At 37.9% G+C, this 25,695-nt stretch overlaps 1 protein-coding gene across 2 annotated transcripts in view; it reads left to right on the forward strand.

Moving 5' to 3' along the window:
• RERG (RAS like estrogen regulated growth inhibitor) overlaps positions 1 to 25,695 on the forward strand; it is a 101,764-nt gene that overhangs the window by 63,924 nt on the left and 12,145 nt on the right. The window contains exon 3 of one of the 2 annotated variants that reach the window (XM_028533430.2): positions 24,432 to 24,488. The exons of the other annotated variant lie outside the window; for it this stretch is intronic. Coding sequence (XP_028389231.1) covers positions 24,432 to 24,488 — 57 coding nt within the window. The remainder of the gene's footprint in view (positions 1 to 24,431; positions 24,489 to 25,695) is intronic. 2 annotated transcript variants of the gene reach the window in all.

A 25,695-nucleotide genomic window follows, 5' to 3' on the forward strand; every position in this document is an offset into this window, starting at 1 on the left:
GACCATGTCTCTCTATTATTTCCTCACAGTTCTTGTTGGCATTTTCCCAAATTCACTGTTTCTTCTTCATTTATAAACACTAGATTTTTCCTTTTATGTTGGATAAGCAACCTAAAAGATTGACATAAAGGATCTCTTTTATAAGAAATGTGTTTTTCTGGGGTTCTGTTATTTGGTCAATTTAATTAATTCAATTTCATTCATTCAAAGTCTATACCGCTGGTTCGTATTTTGCACTCCCCGGAACAGTAACCTTCACAGTGGTTAGTTGAGTTCTCTTAAAGTAGCAGACAATTGTTACCCGCTTTAAAACTTAACACCCCCAATTCTCTCAAGAAAACCTACTGAAGCCTTGGGTGACACAAGGGCTCTGTGACATGGTTGGAAAAAACACTGACCTGGAAAGTAAATGTGCAACACGTCACATTTTTTCCATTGCTTCAAGGGAATTGTGGTGTTAATTTATTTTCTTAATCTCTGGACTAAGTGTAAATATGTGACTCACCCAAACTAGCTCATTCTTAGACCCTAAATATTAGGAGTGATGTCTTACAAGGAGGTATGGTGATGTGTAGTGAGTAATGCTTTTCTGCACATATTAATTTAACAAGAAAATAGAATTTTCTTAAGTAGCATATCCTAAAAAATAGAGAATTCAATATAAGTAAAAAGCAGTGTTACTTCTGAAGAAAAGTTATTATGACAAAATATCTTTTTGTGTGTCAAACAATAATGTAATTTTATTAGGCTGTAACACCTAAGAGCATGTGTGCTAGATCTGGTTTCAATCAAAAAGGTTCTATTAAATTTCAAGTGCTGTGTGAAAATTAACTTAAAAAATGCATTTGTTCATCACTACTTTCTGTTCGTAGTACAGGGAGGACTTCCAGCTGGAGGGCTTCCTCACTTCAAGTCATCAGTGTTCGTTCGACTTCACTCTTGGGGCCCAGCTACACAACGTGAACTTTCTGGGGCACAAATGGGATGGTGCCATGAGTCCTCCGTTCTTAGAACAAACTCTTGGTATGTCCAGGATCAGGCAGGACAAGGTGAGGACCTCAGTCTCCAAGAGGTGGCTTGCTTTAGAGTTTCCACCTAAAGCAAGGCTGTTAGAGAAAAAAAATGATGGATAACAGCTTCAGAAAATATGAAAACCCACCTATTACAGTAGATGGGACAGAAATATTATTTGGTCTCTAAAGCAGATGAATTGGTGCATTTAGAAGTTTTCCAAGTCAGTGAGGGGTCAGCCAGAAATATTGAATAAAAAGCACCGGTTTTCCTTAATAACTAAGTTTCTACCTCTAAGACTTTGCTAGTGCTGGTTTCTGTTTTCCTTCTGTGCCTTCCTCAGATGGCTTTCTGCAATGACTGTGGCAAATATTCTCATCACTGAACAATAGTTTTAGCAGTGAAAAACAAAATAGCATCGACTTTCTGTATTTTATAGTTCCTGGATTGTTTCACATGCCTTTTAGTTATTGCAGAGCCTTTTATGTATCTCCAACCTTACAGGCAAGAAAGTGGTCTTGGCATTAATTTATGTCATCATGGTAACAAGGTCAGTTCTTAGCACATGGGAAACACTCAACATTGTAAATAACATTTTACAATCAAATGGTTACAGTAATTTAAGGCAATCATAACAGTAATTGTAACACATTGATTCCTTCTGAGGAGGAGAAACTTATCTGATTTCTGCCGGAAAAGCATGCACTATGAAATGGAATTCTGTTGACCTCATCTCGTTAACTTTCTCTGCTTAAAGGTGGGGGGAGGGGCGAAAAGGGATGTGGAACTTTTCCTGAGAAAGTTTTTGTATGTAGTGCTGGTAGCGCCCTCTGGTGGATGGTCACAATTCGCTTGCACCACTCAATTCCTGGACATTCCATTTCACTGGAAAGATTCGTACCTTTTGCACCACTTAGTACATTTTTCCCCATCTCAAAATACACACGGTTTTCCTTCAAAGTTGTATTTGGGATGCTAAAGTCTACAGAAATCACTGTCATGTGAATTGTAAGAAACATATAAAGTAACTTCGATTAAAGTGAATATCAGTTTTTACCATTGCCTTCAAAGTCTTGAAGCTGCCAATGTGGGTGCAATTTTAACTGTTGCGTGCAAACACTTGGCTTGGGTGTGTTTATGTAAATGGTTCAAGCTGTAGACTGTGTCTGGCAAGCTACTTCTAAGAAACAAAGGAGAAATAAGCATGTTTTCCATTTAAAAGACATGTGGTTCTTATTGCTGTACAGAGATTGATTTTTGTTTTCACTTGATTTTATTTTTAAAGTCAGCTTTCCACTCTGAAATAAAGCATGTTCATCATAGAAAATGTTGGAAGTACAGAGGGAAAAAAATCACCCACAGTTTCCACCAAGGCCAGCACTGGTTTCGGGTACAGCCTGACAAGGTAGACTGTTTTCCTAGAGTATATCCTAGAGGAGCAGGCTCTGACTGGACTGGGGCTGAGCACATCACTTACTTTCCGTGCAGCTGTCTTCTCCATTTATGAAGTGCAAAGATAATATGCATTTATGTTCTTTGCATTGCATTTTCTCTCTCAAATTAGGTATGGTAATTGCATAATAATTGTAGCAGCCATTTAGCACAGAATTGCAAAACCTCCTCCTAGAGTTGCCATTTGCCTCCCACAGAAGGGTAATTTAGCCCGCATTCAATTCTTCCGTATAACCACCTACACCTCTGGCAGCATTTGTTCTCGTAATGGTAATGCCTGCCATTCATTAGGTCCTTATTACACAAGATATACAGTGGTTAAGTATGTAGCCTGAGTTACTATATAGTGTTCTATTGATTGACATGTCAGTGTATTCATTCTACTCTTGGACATTTGTGAGATTTCCAGTTTGGGGCTATTGTTGAAGGCTGCTGCTATGACCAAGCTTGTACATGACTTTGGTGAACACATGTATGCCTTTCTGGATAAATCTAGGCAAAATTGCTGGGTCCCAGGTAAGAACATTTTCTAACTTTAGTAGGTATTGCCATATAATTTTCCAAAATGGTTATATCAAATTACAGTCTGCAGCAGGTTAGCGGTTAAACTATATGTAAGACAATTGGAGGCCACTTTTTATTTTTAAGAAGCTTATACAAAAAATAATTCTTCATTTTTACCACAGTTAATTACTGTAATATGAATGAAATATCATGAAATTTAAATGTAAAAGGATAAAATCAAGAGTGAGCAAGGATGTGGTATTTATGGCAAAGTAGTTCGTGAAGAGAATAGTTTGCTTGCTGTGTGCTTGAAAGTGTATTATATAGTCATTATTTTATAGTCATCTATAATCTGTATGTGTTCACCTAGAACAAGCTGTTCACATCAGAGATCTTGTTTCTGTGAGTTTGGAAATTCAAGAAAGGCAGAAAGGGCCCACTTTAGAAAGTCTTAATGGTTTTTCAAATTCTCAGTAGCAAGTCCATTGCCCCAAAGAATCTTATTCTGAAATGGAAAGTGTTAGCCAGATGAGTTGTGTGGCAGAAGCAAAAGTAAGAAACCTCAGTTGTCCCCCTGTTTGGCCTTCCTTCCCCTCACCATTCCCGGCAGACCCCAAAGACACCTGCAGATCCAAGGAGCATGGGATGAGAAGGAGGGACTGTATCCTGGATAATACAGTGCGAGTATCTCCATCACCTCAGCTCGGGGGGTGGCAACTCTCAGTGGCCATACATCAGAATGAAGGATTCTAACGAAAATGTGCTATCATCAATTAGTAATGTCTGCTACAGGCACTAAAGGAGGATAGTGAGAGTCCATGGGCTGGCCCTAGATATCATATATATATCATATATATATTATATATGATACATATGATATTGTATCTAGGAATATAATATGTATGTCCAGCAGAAGTAATGCCTGCTGAGCGTGGCTGGTATAGTTTTAATTGAACACTTCACCTAAAGTGTTGTATGGTGTGCTTGGGTGTGATATTGTTATGTTACAGAATTACATGCTTAGGATTTTGTAATAAAAGATTTTGTATAAAAGGGGGCATTATTGGTATAGGCTATCAATCGATTAACTGGTAGATATAGATATACTTCCTTTTAAACACTTTACTTTCTATTACTCCAAATTCCATATCAGAGTAATTGACGTGTTGGCACAATCAAGCATAGGCTAAATACTGACATAGGAATCATTGCATATGTATTTATGCATTCGTCCAGTAGGTGTTTTTGGGCTAAATCACTGAAGTGGGATTCCCTCCAGTAGAACTGAAGCTCCTATACTTTCCTGTAGAGTGGCACTCTGCCCCTTCAGTGTGTAACACAGGCCACTCCCTGCTGCGTACCATTGTTATCTGTGAACCTCTGTCTCCCCATCTGGACCGCAAAGACAGAGGATTCATTCTTTCTTGTGCCTCTATATTTCATCTCCCTCCCTGGCCAAGCGGTGCCTGGCATGGGTTTCCCTTTTAATCATAGAAAATATGTGGATACATATTTTTTTGCTTGAAGTCTAGTGATGCATTTAATATTTTATATGCTTAGATGAAGTGTCAGAATCCAGCTTATAAAAAGGAATCCTGAGGTGAAGTTATAGGAAAACACGTGAAACCTTTCTTGATTTTAAGAAAGAATGAACACAGTCCTGTTTTTCTCACTCACTATCGGAGATGACATTCACAGTCGATAGACCACTAATGAATTTGATGGGACCGTTGTCCAAAGGATAGATGCTCATGTAGAGACCACAACTCCAGTGCTAAATAGACACATTAATATTGGAGTTAGAATACATGAGTATTTTTATAAAAATCTCTAAATGCCTGTGGAATAAGTAGTTAATAAAAGTGACTTCTCCGATGCTCTCCATGGCCCCCCTCAATGCCTCTGCCCTTGGCACCAGTGGGGATTCCCTGATAACGGATGTGCTTCAATACTCCCCAACAAAGTTCCTGGGCTGACGTGGATAGAAGTATGTTTCTAGTGTCTATTTTTAATTCTTGCAGCACTCGGCTCCACTCCCTTTCAGAAACAGGAGGCTCACTGGAGCAGATCATTACTAGCCTTCTCCTTCATTTGTTGTTTTCTAGGCCACTTTTTTCAGGCCTGCATTCTTTATTTACCCCTTCTTGTTTTACTCCAGTTAGCATTTTCAGGGGTCCATTCAGAAATGCACAGAATCCCCATGGCGGCCAGTCTGCCTGGATTTCTGGGTGTCCTTTAGCTTTATTACCCACAATTCACTAACAATTTGCTTTGAATGTACCTATAACCTTGTCTTCTGGAAAACATCTCCCTCCGGCTTTCCCCCGCCCTCCCAGTTCACATTATCTAAGAATGTGTCGCACTCACTCCCTGAGCTGTAAAGTCTGCTTTCGACTTTTGCGGTGTTTCCTCGGACCTACGAGACCACTGTCTCTGTGAGCCAGAGCCCAGATCCGGATGCCGCTCCGGGTGCCTCTCAGGGAATCGGGATTACTTTACGTATTATGTTTGATGTGTGTCATTACTATTCTTCATCAAAACTGGCAGACGTGCTGTTCGATCCCTGAAACATGTTTTTGTTGTAAATCAGTTGTAGAAGGATTGGCCCCAATTTTATAAACATATATTTTCCCAAGTAGAAAACAATTCGGTGTCTCTCTTTTCTTGTTCAGCATCTAAATACTTATATTTCTCACAGTCTGCTTTCCAATGGATTCAAATGTTGTCTTCTGTTAACCACTCTGGGGTGGTGTTTTGTTTGGTGTTGTGTGTTCATCGCATCCTGATAGCAGCCTGTGGGTCAACGGGCATAATTTCAACACAGGGTCTTCATGTACGTGTATTCTAAAACCAAGGTGCAGTTTTCTCATCTTTATCAGTATCAGGGGATAATGATTTATGTCCTGGTTATTCCCATAGTGAACACATCTGCATAATTACAGTTATGTGATGATTCTTCTTTCCCTCCATCTCTGTTAGAGGATCTCAGCCCGAATTAACTGAAGACCAGCCCCTCGATTACCCATCTCATTTGACTTGTAAAGACCCAGCTTTATCTCAACAATGTTGCAAAATGCTTTTTTGCTTGAAGAAAATTTTACAATAAGAATAATGTTCATTTTCAGGCCCAGATTTCAATCATTTTGACTTGTAATATTAACTTAAGATCATATAATTTTATAAACCAAAGCCAGAGAGTCTTTCTGGTCACCAGTATAATTATAACTTTCATCCAATGTTTACCAGGGGATAGTGAATTCATTCTGTTAAAATGAGATCTGGCATAAGCCTTTACTCCAGGCTTAACTGAAGCAAACAGAACCTCTTTTTTTTTTTGAGAGTTCGTTGAACTAGATTTATAAGCTGGACACAATTAAAAGCTTTAAAATGCCAAGAAAAAAGCAGATTTGAGGGATATGTAGATTTTTCTCTCAAGAATATTTGAATAAAACCCAAACAAAAATAAAACTGAAGAGCCAAGTCATTCATGTAATATTTTTTAGTTGATTTGCTTTAAGCTAATCTGCATGCTTTTGTACTGCTTTCCAAGCCCAGGCGAAGGCCAAGTCTCTGAAGGTAAACAGGATTCGGGAGGCCGCCTGCTCAGGAATTCAAGGATAAGCCTTGGCTCTGCTGTTGACTTGCGGCTGTCAGTCTACATGGGCCCCACGCTCTGTGCTTCAGGGAATGTGCCCCAGTTCACACACATGCAATACCATACTGTTGCAAATCCAAAAAAGTAATATTATACCTTATACTGCAGGGCAGTACATAGAACAGACCTTTCAAAGCTGATGGTCCTAGATTCGATTTTCAGTAAAGCAGCATGAATAGCTGTGAGAACATAGGTAAACTACTAAAGCCACTTAAGCTTTAGAAACCTCACCTATGATAAAAATAGAAGTACCCACTTTACCTTGCAAGGGGATTGTATGAGAAGTATATATAGGGTGGCCATGTAATTCATCATCCAAACCAAAATACTTTCGAGAATGAAAGGGACATTGTTAAAATTTATACCAAGACAATAGCAGTATAATAAGGCTATCTCAAGAAAGCTAAGAATATATAATATAATATCCACATATTATAATATAATAACCATATATTATACAGGGTAGGGCCAAAGTAGGTTACAGTTGTGAGTACATTAAACAGTTTATATTTATATATTATTTATTAATTATTATATTATTTTCCACACAATTGTAAACCTACATTTGCCCCACCCTGTATATTAAATATAAAAATATAATATAAAATAGACAGGAACTTACCGCAATACAAGGAACCTGGTACTTTGCAGCACCTGGTATCATTTTCTTTACCTTTTATTATGGAACCATTCAAGTTTATACAACTCTTTTCCCTAGATTATGGCATTTGGTAATCACAGCAGTCAGTGAACTGCATTTGCGTGGCCTCCTTTTCTAGTAAGGGCACTTGAGCTCAGGGAGCCCTGTTGCCTTGCTTGAGATTCCGGGGAAGGTGACAGAACTAGGAGTCGAATTCAGTCCTTAGCATTCCCAGTGCAGTGTGCTGTGTTTCCCTGCACCACGGTTTCTCCCAAAGGTCCTGTGAACACATTTTCTATGCAAATGTGGTCTCATGTGGTTGGTAAATTTTTCTACCACAACCCCCTTCTAATGTGAAGTCCTATTTTGTGTTCTGACGTGAAACTTAAAATAATCAATTTTTATGTGAGTTTAGTTTGTAATTTCAGGGGTTTTGTAGTGAACAGATGGTCCGTCCAGCCACTGTAGGGTTTGGCTTTTTCCTCATCGCTCCATGTAGTGACATGTAACAACAAATGAGGGCTTACGTCAAGCACTGGAAGCTCTTCGTCATTTGTCCCTCTGGGTGTCTGCCAGCATCAGTATGCAGGTGGCTTTTCCACTGTGCAGCCATCCACTGATGAACGTGAGCACGTCTGCTGTCGAGAAGCCCTGTCAGACCTCAGGATGTGCCCAGACCCACTGCCTCTTAATGGCACACCTCCGGCACTTTTTGAGCGGTAGAGCAAGCATTTGAATGTGCCTTGGGCTGTCTTTGGACAGTAGCTCTCTAGCCTATAGGTGATTTATCTGCCTGGGCCTGTCCCTCCTTAGCCTGAGGTATTTCAGGAGGGCTTCTCAGGGCCAAGACAGGCTGTGGAGGAGATGCCCCCAACCCCCGCCTTGTTCTAAATGCCTTAAACCTGCTTAGGGATCTATTCCTCTGCCCTTTTCTTCTCTCACCCCCACATCTGTCTTCCTAGGCCAGAAAAAGTATTTGTCTGAGGCGCCTGAGAGTGGGGGTATTTAAGGGCTGGGTGAGAAGGGGGTTCTGGCTATAATCTAATTTTAAAGCCGAGCTCTTGGCCTCTGGAATGCTAAAATCCATGAATAAATATCTGGTTTCTCTCTGTGTTTGTGCTCTGACCTACCTTCCCTTGGGGGAGTGGAGGTCAAGGCCTAGTTTAAAGGGGGAAAAAAAAAACAGGGGAAAAATCCAAGAAATTTCCTGCCTGAAAAAAAAAAAAAACACTTAAGTGAATGTTCTACCACATTGTCCATCACTCTCATTTGTTCTAGTCTTGGTTCTGTAGCATTGCCCATCTGAACTATATTTGGTATACTACTTAATAGTCACCAAATATGCATCTCACTAAATTTATGTGATTCACAGTAGTGTTATGATAACTCCAGGTGACCACATCCAGTCTTGTGTTTTTAAATACCAGCTTTATACTGACATATTTGCAAATGTACATCTCTGGCCTGGATCTCTGCCCTCAACTCTAGGCTCTTGCATCCTACTGCCTCTTAACATCTCCGTGGCTTGTCTGAAACATAGCAGAAACTTATCTTGTTCAAAACTGACTCCTGACCTTCCCTCTAAAATGCTCTGAGCCCTCAGTCTCTCCTCATCCCGGGAAATGGCACTTCACCCTCCCAGGTTGTTCTTTTCCTCTCACACTCTGCAGCCCATCCAGAAGCAAATCTACTTCCTACCGCCTCCACTGCCACTTCCCAGTCCAGGCTGCCCTGATAACTCATGATCTCAGTTATCAGAGTAACATCCTCCTCGATCTCCCCACTGCTTCCCTTGCAGTAACCCTGATGGTCTGTCATCCACACAGCAATCAGATTACATCACTTCTTTCCTCACGATGGTGTCACGTTTCTCTGCCTCCAGTCAGCATCCTTACACTCATCTGCAGGGCTCAGCATGACCTCCTCCCCACCCTTCACTTCACTTCTCCCACCATTTCCTTCGTTATCTCTACTGCAGACACAATAGCTACCTCCTTCTACTTAAACATACAGAGTGTATTTCTGCCTCTCGGCCTTTGCATTTGCTCTCCCCCAGATATTAGATGGCCCACTTTGGGTTTCTGCCAAGATAACATCTTATCAGTGAAGCATTCCTTGATCATTATTCTTAAAATGTACACCATTCCACCCCTCCACCCCTCTGTCTTTCTCTGTTTTACTTTTCTCCATAGCACTTATCACCACGTAGCACACTATTTACTTGTTTTGGGATTTAATATCTGCCTTTTCAAAGACTATAAAGCATCAGGGAAGAAACTTTGGTCTGTTTGGTTACCTCTCTAGGTCCTGAAGGAGTCTGGTACATTGTCGTTTCTCAGTAAATATTGAATAAATGAATTGACGACAACAAGTCCTCAGAGCTGGCACTGTTACTCAGCAACCAGCTCACTCAAGGTCATACACATAATAGTGATTGATAAAGACTTGCAAGAGTGAGTGAAATGAGTTAAACCTATGAGCATTTGTATCAAACTCTAAAACTCATAGAAAGAAAATATGTCTTTGATTTATTTTTTTCTCTGTGTTCTATGGAAGAAATCATTAATACTGTGAATTCTTATTTTTTAGTGCATTTAAGTATTACACTGGCCAAAATCTAACAAAATTGATCCAAAATGAAATGGTGTACATTTGTTTTTTTCTGTAAGATGGCTGTAGTAGTACTTAGCTGTCTTTAACTTCATTCAAAACAATTTTGTTAGGTTGTGTAAGAACTTATAAAAATTGGTGAATTTTTGTGTAACCATTTTAATATTGGAGAAAATATGCAACATTTTTGGCATATTATGCTTTATTATTTCAAAAAGGAAAAAATGCAACTGAAACACACAAAAAGATCTGTGCAGAGTATGGAGGAGGTGCTTTGACTGATCAGACATGTCAAAAGTGGTTTGCGAAGTTTCACGCTAGAGATTTCTTGCTGGACGATGTTCCACAGTTGGGTAGAAAAGTTGAAGTTGATAGTGATCAAATTGAGACTTACATAAGAACAATCGATGTTATACCATGTGGGAGATAGCTGACATACTCAAAATATCCAAATCAATAAGTCAATAAAGTTATGAGTGAAAATGGAAAATGGGTCCTTTATTTTACAGAGAAAAACTAAGTGGACATTTTGGCCAACCCAGTACAAGCCTGGCATCATATCATTGTGCGTGTGTATGTGTATGTACATATGGATATGCACACAAACACAAGTATATATATGTATGATGTAGACATATATACATTATATACACTGTGTGTATGTATATATAGACACACACATATACATATACATATGTATATACATGGCATTTGGTAATAGCCACCAACATGGCCTACATGACCTAACACTTTAATAGCCTATCTATCCCCCTGCCTCCCCAGAAGAGCATGTACCCACGAAGAGCCAAATCCCTCGGATTTAAAATCAGGATTCTTTGAGGTCACTCTATTTGTATATTCAAATGTACTACCTGCTATGGTGCAGGTTGCTTTTATATCCCACACTGTGAAGAATGAATGAGTTTGGAACAGCTAGAAGAGAGCCGGTTAAGTTGTGTAAGTCTGTCAACATATACATCAAGATCTGTGCCAATTACTTCAAAGGTAGAGCATAACAGATGACAGTGTGGTTTCAGAGTGTGTGTATAAACATATGCCAGTGACTCTTTAAGATCGTTCGTTTAATCACAGACTGGTATTACACTTTTTACTTCTCCTCCACCACTCTTTCTTTCATCTCTCCCCTTGTGACCCAAATTGTTATTCTTCCCCAGAGAAATGCTAGAAAAAGCAAAACAGAAAAAGAGGCTAATTGATAAATTATCACCAATAACCTATAATTGATATTCAAATCATACCACGTGACCCTTATCAACATACATCCATATAAGAATCAGGTACAAGTAAACATGGCAATGATTTGGTGAGCTTTTAAAATAAATTTCAGAACAAAAGGAATAAAACAGATGAAGTATAAAATGAAATCTTATTATAAAATACTCCATTCATTGCCCTGTGTCCATAAATGTCTAGCTGTTAGATTTTGGGTTTATCTGACAATTTACTCTTAAATAAATTGCTAGCAGGAGAATGTGCTTATGTCACTTAAAGTGAAAAGAAAAGAAGATTAACAAAGATAATCTGAAGTGCAACCTTCTAATTTGAACAAAGCAGTGTCTATGGGATTATTGAGGCTAAAAGATAACATAAATTGATGAGTATATGAAAAATTAACACACCATTATTTATTAATACAGCACAATCAAGAGTTTGTGATTATATATACATAGTATATATGTACAAACATGTATATATACTACATATCTTATAAAATCTGTCAAGCTAGGTGAATGTGAGTAACTTGGAAAAGTTATAAATTTCCCAGCCAGGGTACATGCCTGGGTTGCAGGCCATAACCCCCAGCAACTGCACATTGATGTTTCTCTCTCTCTCTATCTCCCTCCCTTCCCTCTCTAAAAATAAATAAATAAAATCTTTGGAAAAAAAAGAAAGAAAAAGTTAGAAATAAACTAAAACTAATTGGGAGATGTTAAATACTTGTCATTGAATTCTGCTTCAAGCCCTATGGTGAAGACCAGTGAAATTCATCTTAGTGTTGTTACACATTTAAAAAAAAATCCTAGAATACATATAATGCATGGCAGAGATGAGAAGAAGAGGGTAGAATATTGAAGAGGCAGTGATAACAACATGGTAAAGGGGCTCTGGAACCTACTACAAAAAGAAAAATGTTGAGCAAACAAAACCATTGCTTGTCTTGGACCATTAAAAATTTAAAGTTGCTGGACAAGCCACCGTATCCTCAAAATCTTGAGAGAGACAGGCAAATACAGAAAACCATTGCCAGCATTAGTTTACCTGGACAGAAGCTGATGGAACTATGAACTGACCTCCGACTGAACAAGTAGATAGGAGCTTCCAGCCAAGATGGAGACATAGGTACATACACTTTGCCTCCTCAAACAACCATTTGTTGACAGCAACAAGTTTAAAAACAAAAAAAAATAACCAGAACTGCCAGAAAACTGAACTGTGTGGAAGTTCAACAACCAAGGAGTTGAAGAAGAACATTCATTCAGATTGGTAGGAGGGGTGAAGATGGGCATCCAGAGCAGAGAGGGTGCACAGCAAGGGGGCACCTGGCTGACCCAGCAGTTCCACGTTCCCATGTAGATACCAGGGAAGAACAAATGAGGAGCGAGACAGGCCATGCAACCCAGGGTTCCAGTGTGGGGAAATAAACCTTCAAAACCTCTGGTGGTAAAAACTTGTAGGGGTTGTGGCAGCGGGAGAAACTCCCAGCCTCACAGGAGAGTTTGTTGGAGAGACCCACAGGGTCCTAGAACATACAGAAATGCACCCACCCAAGAATCAGCACCAGAAGGGCCCGATTTGCTTGTGTAGTGGAGGAAGTGACTGAAAGCCATTGACAGCTGAGCAAGCAGCATTGTTCCCCCTTGGACCCCTCTCCCACATATAGCACCACAACTGATCAGTGATGTGGGTTACCCAACCCTGGTGAATACCTAAGGCTCCACCCCTTACATCATAACAGCTGGGCCAGAGCAAAAACTATGGCCATAACATAAGAACAAATCAAAGCTCCAAAAACAGAACTAAACAATGAAGAGATAGACATAGTTCATTTTAGAACTGCTCTAAAAATAGTCTATTTCTAAGTAATGGGCAAAAGATCTGAACAGACACCTCACCAAAGAAGACAGATGGATGCATGGCACACAACCATAAGAAAATATTCCCAACATCATTTTTCACTAGAGAATTGCAAGGAAATGAGATAATAATGCACACCTCTTAGAATGGTAAAAATGCACCCCACCACAAATCACAACAAAACTGACAATGTGGAATGCTAGATGGATGTGAAGCAAGTGAGACTCACTTGTCTCACATGGGAATGCAAACTGCTCCAGCCGCTTTGGGAAACAGTTTGGCAGTTTCTTATAGAGCTAAGCATGATCTTACCATAACCCAGTGATTATGCTACTAAATATTTACCCAGTAAATATTTAAAAGCATAAAGCTTCTAAACAGTCTGATAACTTATGTCTACGTAAATACCTTCATGCAAATGTTTACGGCCAAAACATAATTGCCAAAAATGGGGAGCAATCAAGATGTTCTTCATTTGGTAACTGGAGAAACTGTTGTCTATCCATACATTGGGATATTCAGAAATAAATGTAAATGCGCTCTCAAGTCAGGACATGATGTGGAAGAACCTTGAATGCATGTTGCTAAGGGAAAGAAGTCAGACTGAATCAACCACATACAGCGGAACTCTAATTATGACTTGACACTTTATTAATGGATAGGCATGAAGGAGGAGTCATTTTGTATTACTTTGTTAGTTTGTTTTCCTAGTGCAGTTTGGAATAGCTCCTTAATAGCTGCTCCTGTCTCCAGCCTCAACTGCATCCCACCAGTTCATCGTGGCCCTGAAACAGCAGTGACCTTTATAAAAGAAAAAGATGATCATGTCATCTTTGTGTTTATCATACTCTGATAAATATAAAAATACTTGAATGATTTCTCATCATTTTAAGCATAATTATACATTTCTTAGCTTGGTTTATAAGCTCTTCATAATGTGGATACTTTTCCAGCCCAACCTCTCCCAATTCCTCTCACACTCATTTTGCCAGGCTCAAGCTCTCCATACACACTACAACTTTTGAAGTCTCTGTGTTTTTCTTCTATGAGGTCATGGAGGTAGCAGGAGCAGTGTGATGGGGCTGCCAATGGAGACACCCTATGGTAAGCAGTAACCCCACACACCCCCAGGCTGCAGTCACAGGCACAGCCTGCAAATCTACCTGGGCCTGTGCAGGCACGAAGCAAAGTGAGTCTGGAGCAGACAGAATGTATAAGCAGTGTAACGTGTGCGATCCTCGGTTCTTTATCAAAGAAAGCATCCAGTGGGATTATGGGAGATATTTCTCTGCTTCTCTGGGATACTTAGCCCCTTGCATCACCTTTATGCCTCAACAAACTCCAAATATTACATTACCAATTTTTATGTGCTCTGTTAATATAAGTATTAAAAAATTCAGACATTAATATATGTTACCTCTTCCAGAAAAAGTAAAAATTAAAAATCCAAATTTTACAACCAAATCTCTTAAAAATTTAGAAAATACTTAGTAGAGTACAAATAATTTTATTTAAATATAATGACTTGGTGTAAAATATTATTTATAATTTAAATCACTAAATTTAAACTCTCATTTCAGAAATTTAGTAATTTACTTCTTAATCATCACTCATAATAAAATGAATAACAATTTTCAACTTATATAAAACTGGTTTGAATTCTTGGGCACAGAACCCATAGGTTTTGATTTATTAAACTTGAAGATACAAATGAAAACACAAAACCAAATCAGTTGATTACCGTATTCCAAATTTAATTCCTGTTGTTTCTACTTTCAGTTCACACCCACAAATAATTTATTTTCATTTAGTCATACAAGTTAATTTTTTAATTTTAAAATACAGGTGTTTCATGGTTTTGCATTCTTTTATAGGCATCCCCATCGCTCTGCTTCCTCTCAAACACGCTGCAGACTGCAGCCACGGTCCTGCCGCTTTTCCTGTTCTGACTGGTCATTCCAACAGTTGTCCCTGTCAGATTACACTTCTTACCTAAAAAGAACGAAAAATAAAAAGGAAACAAAAATTATATATACACACATTAACCTTTACTTCCCGTTCCATAGCAAAAAAGTCAGTTTCAGGGTTTGAAATGCCCTGAAGCTAGACTACCAGGCTAAGTTTTGGGAGACAAGAGTACTTCCCTAATAATTATCAGAGATTATACCATTTATCTTCAAGAAATTCTTTGCCCAGAACAGTGACAATTTATTCTGTAACTCTTTCTCAGGGTGATATTTCTGTCAGATGCAGGATAAGTCAAAATTTTCTGGCTTAAGCAAACACAGTCATTTAAAAGCAATCCCTAGACCCCCATCTGGAACTGATTTGCTTCTCATTTTAACTTTTGGCATTGTAAAGCATCCACTTTTATATTATATTAATTTTAAATTTTCATTAAATTGCTTAATGTCTGTGTTTTATGGGGCTTAAGGTTTTTATACCAATTTATTTTGACTGGTACAGGAATAGAGCAAGGGAGCTGGCAAGGCAGGGGGTGGGGATGGGGCTACTTCAGAAACTTACAGCTATAGGAACAAAATTTTGTCTCCCGGCTGAACTGGCAATTTGTTTTAGTTCAGCTAGAAACGTGGAGGAGTTAAGGTGGGGAGGGCATAGAAAACAATGGAGATCACCATGAGATGGGACTGAAAATAATCTTGTGCTAAATCTGCTCCTCTTACTTTAAACTATCCACATAGGATATCTTATACATGCCCAATGCATTTACCACATTTTACTGGAAAGTGTCACTCCAACAATTGTCACTTCCTGCAGCTTCAGGCTGTGATGTCAGCTGCCTGTGGGACAGTGTCAAGCAGTGCCTGGGACATGATAGACATTCAATAATATATGTTGAATGTATGAATGGAAGGATAGAGGACAGATGGATGGATGGGTGGATGGTATTTCTCTACCTAGATATTTTCATTAATGTCTCATTTTCAACAGGTTTGAGTCCAACCTTAGTTGACTTGAACTCATCTTCCTATTTATTCTACCCCAGACTTTTATTCCATTTGGACTAATCTGTCTTCCTAACTCTCTACATCTAATCAATGGACAATTTTTATAGGTCACCAGATCAAAGTGAGCCATCCCCCTACCCAGAACTCCTGTGTGCCATATACTTCAGAATAAAATCCCAGCTCCTCAGTGTGACATATAAACTCCTTCACAATCTACTCCCCGTCTGGCTCCACCCGGCATCGCTCAACCTGCCCTGCATAACACAGGATTCCTAACTGATCCAGGCTCTCCCACGTCTAGGCCTTGGAACATGATGCTCTTTGCTTGGAATGCTCTTCCTAAATTAGCAAGTTTTTACTCACCCAAGACTCAGCTCACAGTGAAGGTCTAATATGAAGTCATTTCTAATATCTTATATAGGGGATTCACTGTCTTACTTTTTTCTGGTGCCTAACACAATATTGAATAAATAACTGTTGGTTAAATGAATGTGTGTGAAACTCATATGTGGTCATAGGATTGCCACTTTATACATATCACTGTGATTTTGTCTATTACATGTTCTCTTCCAGAAAACACGTACTGGTTGTCCTCCTCCTCCCACTGCCACCTGCGGCACTAAAATCAGTTACATTCACCTCAGTCTGGTCTTCCTTCCTTCCTTTCTTTTTTTCTTTTTTAGCTAGGCATGTTTACAAGACTTAAATAGGATAATATTCTAAATTACCCATGTGTCTTTTTATATTTTTCCCAGGACATGAAAAGATGCAGACTCTCAACTCCTCAAGAATAGGAACTGTATCTTATTTTCTTTGCTGTCTTCATTGCCTATTTTTTGTTGGTGACAGAATAAACTGTTAAGGACTGAGGGAAATGAGTAAGGAAACAGTTGCTCATCCCATACTACTCTATGTCTATATCATTATATTCTTATTTTCCTCCTTTGCTGCATATTTAAAGACCTCTTCAACAGAAAAACAAAAATCTTATTTATGTAAGTTTCCTTCTTGCTCCTTGAAATTCATACTCTCTTTCTGTGTTGCCATGGTTTCTGATCCTGAAAATTCCCTCCACTAAGGATGAAGAAATCTAGTCATGAACAAAATGTACTTTTCAAAGAATGCCTCTCCATAAGGTTAATGTTCGTATGGAAAATAATTTCAACCAGCTAGAATCAAATCATATTCATAGGAATGTTAAAATATAGTGGTAAGTATTGAAAAAAAAAGTATGAGTTTTAAAGTAAAAGAAAAGCCCTGGCTGATGTGACTCAGTGGACTGAGTGATGGTCCTGTGAACCAAAGGGTAGCCGGTTCAATTCCTAGTTAGGGTACATGCCTGGGTTGTGGCTAGGTCCCTAGTTGTGGGTGCATGAGAAGCAAGCACACCTTGATGTTTCTTTCCCTCTCTTTCTCCCTCCCTTCTCCCCTCCTCTAAAAATAAATAAATAAAATCTTTAAACAAACAAACAAACCCCAGGTTCAATCTCAGTTTGTCACTTAACGGCTCTCTGTAAAATAGACAATGTATTTCCTTTAAGTTCAAGTTTTTTAATGTAAAAAATGGAAAAATTAATTCCTACTTTTAAGAGTGTTTGTGAGAAATAAATAAGCTTGTAGTTAGTATTCAATACAAACTCCCTTTTGATATTTAGCATTCCGAAGTCCCATTAGTGTACTTATTAAAACAACACTAAAACCTACTTTAATACTTTAAGCATATATATACTTTAACCCAACAGCTATATGATTAATAAATGGTTATTTAGTTCCACAAAATTCATTTAATCAAAAATAAGCTATATCCAAAAATCTACTAGATTCCCTTATACAGGTTAGGTACAAATGCAGGTTTACAGTTGTGAGTACAGACTGTGTTTTATTCTTATATTTGTTTGTTTGTTCTTATTGTATTATTTTCCAAATGAATGACTGTAACTTCCTTCTGTCCCACCCTGTATTTGTAAGATGCTTTTTGTACTTCTCTGAAGCTTTTTGACCACGGAAGTGTTAGAGTGAAACTTAGGGCTGATAGTAGCATGAGGTCAAAGAGAGTGGTTCCCCTCTGGCCTAAGAAAAGAGGCATGGTGGGCCCTGCCCTTCTCAGTCAGGTTTGCAGTGTGGGTGACCAATCAGGTTGTCAGTGGACATCTGAACTAGACAATGAAATGAGAAGTGGTGATATATATTCAATGGAAGTTTACTTTAAAGATTTTTTTTTCAAATAATAAAAACCCACTACAGTATACAACCTGACTACGATACTAGTAATATGGGAATCAATGATTTTACAAATTTAATTTTTTCCTCCATTCATTTCTCAAGTAGTTTTTGAGCACCAATTAACATATAATGGACAAGACTCAATTTGTAAGTCATACAGGGATGTAATTGAGTTGTGGCCCAAAAATTGTTTTTTTTTCCCATAAGATGGCTCTAGTAGTGCTCAGTTGTCTTTAACTTATTCAATACAATTTTGTTAGATTGTAATGGACAGATGTCATATAAGTGCACATTTTAAAAAAACTTACCAAATTGGTGAATTTTTGTGTAGCCATTTTAATATTGAAGATGGAAGAAAATATGCATATTATGCTTTATTATTTCAAGAAAGGTAAAAATGAAACTGAAATACAAAAAATATTTGTGCGGTATCTGGAGAAAATGCTGTGACTGATCAAATGTGTCAAAAGTGGCTTGCGAAATTTTGTGCTGGAGATTTCTCACTGGTTGATGCTCTATGGTTGGCAGACCAGTTGAAGTTGATAATGATCAGACTGAAACATTATTGAGATCAGTCACATTATACCATGTGGGAGATTGCAGACATACTCAAAATATCAAAATCAATAAAGTTATTGGTGGAAAATGAAAACATTGTTTTTTATTTTATGGAAAAAAATCAATGGAGTTTTTGGCCAATCTAATAAATGCATACACTGTTAATCAGGTTATGCGTTAATTGTCTAAATGAAAAATAATGAAGTAAGTTTTCTAGAACACTAGTTTAAAAAGTAACATTTGGAAGTCATTTTGAATTTCTCTTGAGTATATCTTTTACATTTTTAGAGTGTAAGAATAGCATGTGTGTTTGTTTTTATTTACCTTGAAAAGTTCATGTCTTTCTAAAAGATTTATTGTACAGGTCATATCAATCAATTTTTATTTTAAAGTATTACTTTGACCATTAAAGTTGGTAATTCTAGTGTCTGCCTCTTTTTGATAATGACATCAGGAGCTATTTGAATTAGCCAGACTTGTTAACCTTTAGAAATAGCATTACTACTTTAAGGTAAAAATTTGCTTTATAGATCTTGCTTATAAATAGAATATTATCTTATCGAATTATTACATTGATATCACTTGAAATATTATTTCAATGGATTGAATTCTACTTAGTGAATTTTTCAATTTTTTAAAGAAACTGGCTTTTATTGAAAGTAATAAAATTCAGTGCCAGTAATAACCAAAAATAAACCACAAATGAGGAGGAATTATCCAAGTAGGTTATAAATTAGGCAAAATGAGGAAAATGTTCTTCTCTAGGTTAACCATTAGAGGTTCACCATGTTGGCTTACATGGTGAAAAGGTATGGATTTGCAAGGCAATGGAAAGAAAATCAGATATTGAGAATGCAGAGACTTCACTCTAACCAATTAACATGTTAAGCCTTAAAACTTCTACAGAAACAAAACCTTATTTAGACTCTTAGGGGAAGTAAAGATTATCAATACCATCATTTATTTTTAAAGAAAACTTGCTCAGAATAGTGAGAATGGAGAGGACATTAAAAGGAAAAATAAATCAAGTTTACAGTACTTATTTTAATAAACTGAAGAAGCATAATTTGTATATGAATAATGAAACCACCCAAGCATTTCAAATTATATATTCTTATAACCTTTTAGAAAAAGTTGTAGAATAATGACATGGTTTCTGCTTTCAGTTTTGTTGTGTTAATTATTCTGCTGATCCTTTTAATGCCTGGCTATTATTTAATGGTTAAGGAAAGTAAGCTGTGACTTGGATTTATACCATCTTTTTCTTCTATTTAGCAAGAATTTTTTAGTCTACAGTGTGCCAGAAAGACACTCTTCTAGACACTAGAACACAGTGATGAATAAAACAAATTTTATGCTCCCCGTGGAATATACTCTTGAAAGACGAAATCAAGTAAAATAACAATAAAAAGCATTCCAGTTGTCATTGCTGTTGTTGTTGTTGTTGTTGGTGTGGTGGTGGTGGTGGTGGTGCTAGTAGTAGGAGTAGTAGTGTATTTACAGAATGCCTGACTGAGAAGGTGCAGGAAATGACTTCATCTCCAACGGCACTGGCTATCGCTCATTCTGCCTTAGCCACACTGGCCTGCTTGCTGTTCCTTGAGCATATCCATCACATATCCCTGCCTTAGGCCTTTACACTGGCTGTTCCCTCTTCCTGGAAGACTGTTTCCCCAGATAGTGTCCTTCATCTCTTTTTTATATCACCTTTTTAGTGAGGACTACCCTGGTCACCCCGTCTTACATAACAACTCACATCTTCATCCCCCAGTGCTGAATCCCTCTTCCCCTGCTCTATACTTTAATCCCATAGTACATTTCTCCTCTGACCTATTGTACTGTACAACTTACCGTTTCTGTTTCCTCCTAGGAAACTTACCGTTACCGATGTCTCCTCCTAGTAGAATATAAACTCCGTAAAGTCAGGGATCTTAATCTAAACTGTTTGCTGGGTTAATTCAATCACCTAGAACAGAACAGAGCAGGTACTCAATAAATATTTATTCAGTGAGATACGATCAGGAAGAATTTGGGACAAAGATGTGACATGACATGGTTTCAGTTTACCAGTCATTGGTGGCTGTGTGGAGAGGAGCTGAAGTAGGGACACCACTGAGGGAGCGAGTACGTTACTGTTAACAGGCGAGAACGTGGTATGAGTGGAAATGGTGGGGAGGTGAGGAATGGTGGTGTATATCACATATGAAAATGGCATGCCATAATAAAACTACAATACAATTGGGGGCTAGATAAAACTGGTGACATTTTATAATTACATCAGTAGATGGTGAAATGTCACCCACGTACCTCAGTCACCATTTAAGTAACAATAGAACCTTAAAAGATATCACATCCACAGATGGAAAATTATTTGCAATCCTTAGAGTAATAATTAAAATAGAATATTATTGAAAAATAAAAGTAGAAAACGTGTTTGTCTTCTCCATGAATAATCTATGAGAGAGATGAACACACATTTTCAAACACAGTATGACATGTCAATTTTTCAAAGTGGTTTGTATGTTTTTTAATGCACTTGAAAGAGACTGGGTTTTTGAAACAAATGTATGATTCTATTTCTAAAGCAACCATCAAATAATGATGTGCATCTCTTTACAAAGAACATAAAAAATGTTTACATTGCTTTCGCTGGTTAAGCCCAGCAACACTGCCCCACCGAAGGGGGCCGTCTAAGCTGAGCCAAAACCCAAGGAATCAGCAGGAAGCACTTGTTAGTGACAAATGTCCTCTCTCAAAGGTATAACAGAATCAGGTTCACATCAACAGAACAGGTTCCGTAGAATGAAACCCCAGAACTAATTTAATTTACACCAGTATTAGACAAAGTTCTAACAAGCTTCACAATATGGCTTATCAGTCTTTGGAATAATTAAAGTAACTAAATAGATGAATAGATAGGTTATTCATCTATTACTGTCTGAGAGATAGTCTCAGTGACTGTGGCAAAAAAAAGAGAAAGCCATAATATTTGAAGGAGGCAAAAATTATGTTTATGTGTGTATTAAGTACCTGTATATTCAAAACTAAAAGTACTCAAAGCCCTAGCACTCTAGAGTTGTTTTGCTTCAACTGCTCTACAGCTTCGGACAGTACTGCCACGTAACTGCACAGGGCACTCACTCACTAATCAAGGATCCTGACCAAGATCCAGATGTTTTAAGAGGGGTCAGTTATGTTCAGTATTTTTAGTTGTGAGAGGCAATGGAGTGTCTAACACATTTTAGAAACATTCCTTTGAGAAATGATTAAAGTTTTAATGGTCTTGCAACTGGAGTACTTCCAGTATTAGTTATATGAAACACTTTGTTAATTTTAATAGTGCATTTCTAGTAGTTGCCAGATAAATGCACTTTTCTAGGTTGTAACCTGTAGAGTTAAAACTACATTTTCTAACAAAAGATGAAACTCTTTGAGTACTGCGGGCAGTTATGCTTTCTGATGCTGCTGATTTGAAAACAGAAGGACCGTTGTGGAGATGCCAGGGAACACATCCGGGGCTTCCTACACGCAAAGCAAGCCCTCTACCACTGAGCTACATAAAACATACACACATAACACATAGACACAGGCGGCAGTGCGGGGTTAGCCAGATGGATGGGGTGAGGGCTAGTGGAGGTGGACAAAGGGCGGGAGTAGGGAGAGGAAGATGGGTGAACAATGCAGGGTGCAGATGACGTTTTACTAAGTTGTGCACTTGAAACCTGGATGGTTTTGGAAACCAATGTCACCCCAGTAAATTCAACTGAAAAAAAGATTAGTAATAGGACTAGTTAATCAGTCTTGATTTTATTTTTGCTCGCATGTTTTCTAAAAACATTTTGGAAAACTGCATGACCTCTTGCATATTTTTTACTTTATATCTAATTTTTTTCCTTATGAATTTAACTACAAGGAGTGTAAAAATTTTGATATCTCATAAATATTGACATTTTAAACTAAGACTGTTTATTTTACTCCCTTAAATGTATTTAATAAACTATAAATGAGATCTCTATTTGACATTCAAACCATCCTTTAAAAAACATAAGCACTTCTTCAACAGTTGGGAAAAATTAAAAAATAAAAACAGAAGAATATTTGTCTAGTCCTTACTATTTCTTAAGACAAAAAAAAGAAGAGGAAGAAGGAGACTCAGCCTCAAGAGTGCAAGCAGCGATAGACTCTGAAAACTGAAGATAAAACCACAGGGCTCACTGTGGGAAGCATCATAGGGTCAGTGGCCTGCTACTTCAGGCACTGCAAAAATTTTGGCTCACATCCAGCCTTACTCTCTGTAATTAGAAACAACATTGCTGCTTTTAGTCTCCAGCCAAGCCACCATATGCTTGGGGTCTGTCCTACGAGGTTCTGACTGCGAGCTGCTCTGGGACCTTTCATCTAAGGCACTGTGGTTGTCGATATGCAGACCTCTGGTGACTCGAACACAGGCAATAAGTAAAGGCTGACAGTAACTTTCAACTAACTAGTCTCATTTCTTTAAGGAATATCTTTAGACTACTACCTCCAGGGCATTTCCATAAAAATAAAAATACCCAAGTGATAACTATATTTTAAAGTATAAAATACGACAGACATTGATTCTTTAGTCAGGGTCAGCAGGATCCCAGGAAGACCATCCAGGGTGTTCAGAGGGCTCATCAGCCCGCTGACATTGTGTGCCAAACTGCGTGCATGCCCATTTCTCCTGAGAAAGGACCTAAAGCTTTCATTGCATTTTTAAAGTGTTTATGACACTCCCTTCGAAAAAATTTCTTAAAGACATCACTGTTTTCAGCTGCAATACAAATATTTTCTTAAAATGTCTAGCGTGTTTCCTATCCACTTTCAAGGACAATGGAGTCCACATATCAGCGCTTCTCTTTCTGTGACCCATCTTCTAGTTAAATATTATCCAGATGGCCTAGGCCTTAAATTCAGTTGCGCACAAAGGATAAATTCAGGCTTTGGGAAGAGACTTCTTGGATGAAAATCCTGACTCAGCCACTAACTAGCTAGGTGACCTCAAGTAAATTAGTTAACCTCTCAAAGCCTCCATTTCTTATCTGAAAATGGGACCAATCCTGCCTCCTAGGGAGGATAGTGAGGGTTGAGAACATCATGCAAGTGAAGTGCTTAGCATGGTTCCAGATCTTGACCCTGGCTTCAACTGTTCAGCAGCATTACTTTTGATGAGCTTTAATGAGTCACTAATACAATCCTTAATTCGGAAATTTTTTATAGTATAAATAACCATTTAGTGATCCTTTCATTACAGGAAAAATTATATACATTGTAAACTTACCTTTATCGATCATTATTAATATTCAAATCTTAGACACTTGTATTGGATGATTCATGACTGAATTCATTGTTTTGGCTAAAATGTTTATATCTGAGAGTTTCCACTTTGTGATGGTTTTTATTTGTTTGTTTTTACTCTGTGAGTAAAGGAACAAATCTAAGCTGTTGATTAATGCACAATAAACCCTGTAAAATGTTACACCTGTTTTTTTAAGGCATAGTATAAAATTGAAAAATGTATCTGAATAAACATAAATAAATGTACTGGGTTCATATTCCAAGGAAATATAAAATACATATAATTTGAAAAAAAAAACATGTAGTTTGATGGGCTATTTCTCCTTCCTTACAAGGATAAAAACTATAAGAAAATTAACAAATTTGTTTGAAATTTTGCTCTTTTTTTCCACAGCTCTCGTGGTGAGATTTCTGACCAAACGGTTCATCTGGGAATATGATCCCACTCTCGGTAGGTCAAATATTCTTTCCTCCTACTATCCAATTGAAGCTTATGGCTCAAAAGAGAGAATGACATTTTCAGTTGCAGCATTTTTAAGCACCTTTCAAATGTCTTGGAAGTGCTTTATTGAATCATGCAAAAATGTCCCCTAAGAAGCTAGATTGTGTGTTGCATGGATTTTAATGCATAGATGAAGAAATCAGGCCCAAACCAGAGACAAGAAGGAAATAGCTAGAAATGATGCTTTTCCACTGAGAAATGTAGCAACATTCCAGTGGTAGACAGAAAATACAGTGGACATGGTCAGTTTGATGTGAGATAAAATGTTATGCTGAGGAGAGTGTAACAGTAAAATAAGACTTGTGAATACTGATTTGGGGAAATGTATAAATAAATTGAGTCCCTTCCCCTCTTATCTCCAATGGATCTGTCTTAAGCTTATTTAAATTTTTTTTAGATTTTATTCATTTATTTTAGAGAGAGGGGTAGGATGGGAGAAAGAGAGGGGGAGAACCATCAATGTGTTAGAGACATTTTGATCACCTGTCTGTCACATGCCCACAGGGGACCTGGCCTGCAACCCAGGCATGTGCCTTGACCAGAAATCGAACCCATGATTCCTCAGTTCACAGGCCAGCACTCAATCCACTGAGTCACACCAGATAGGGCTGTCTTAAGCCTATTTAAAAAGTACAAAAGAAGCAGCAAAAATTGATATATGTATCCTGAAAACAGCAATAATGTTGATATCTGAAGTGTTTATCACATGTGTTTATCATAGTCCAAAACAGAGTATTTATTAGAAATATTTTTAGTTGTCTCCAAAGTAACGCTAAAAATCCATGGGCTCTAAATTAAGCTTCAGACTTACTCCAAAATGAAGCCTTTGAGCTTTGTTTGCTGTGCTTCAGAACCACAGTTGGTATCCTAAAGGGCAACAACTTTGAAATCCAGAATAGGAGGAAAGATGTGCATTATTTCACTCCCAGGCACATGTCCCGGGACAAGCTGGCCTTACACACAGTGCTGAAGTGGGCAGTGATGATGCCTGGATGTTTTTGTTTGGTGACTGGGTTTTGGGGTGGGTTTTTTTTGTTTGGTTATTGTTATTATATATGGTCAGTTTAAAAGGAAAGTTTTTTTTTCCCTTTTACCTTCTTTCATTGCTTTACTCATTCATTCAACAAGATGTTTGTTAAATGACCCCATGTGTCAA

Source organism: Phyllostomus discolor, chromosome 2 (assembly GCF_004126475.2).
Source record: "Phyllostomus discolor isolate MPI-MPIP mPhyDis1 chromosome 2, mPhyDis1.pri.v3, whole genome shotgun sequence".
NCBI lineage: Eukaryota > Metazoa > Chordata > Mammalia > Chiroptera > Phyllostomidae > Phyllostomus > Phyllostomus discolor.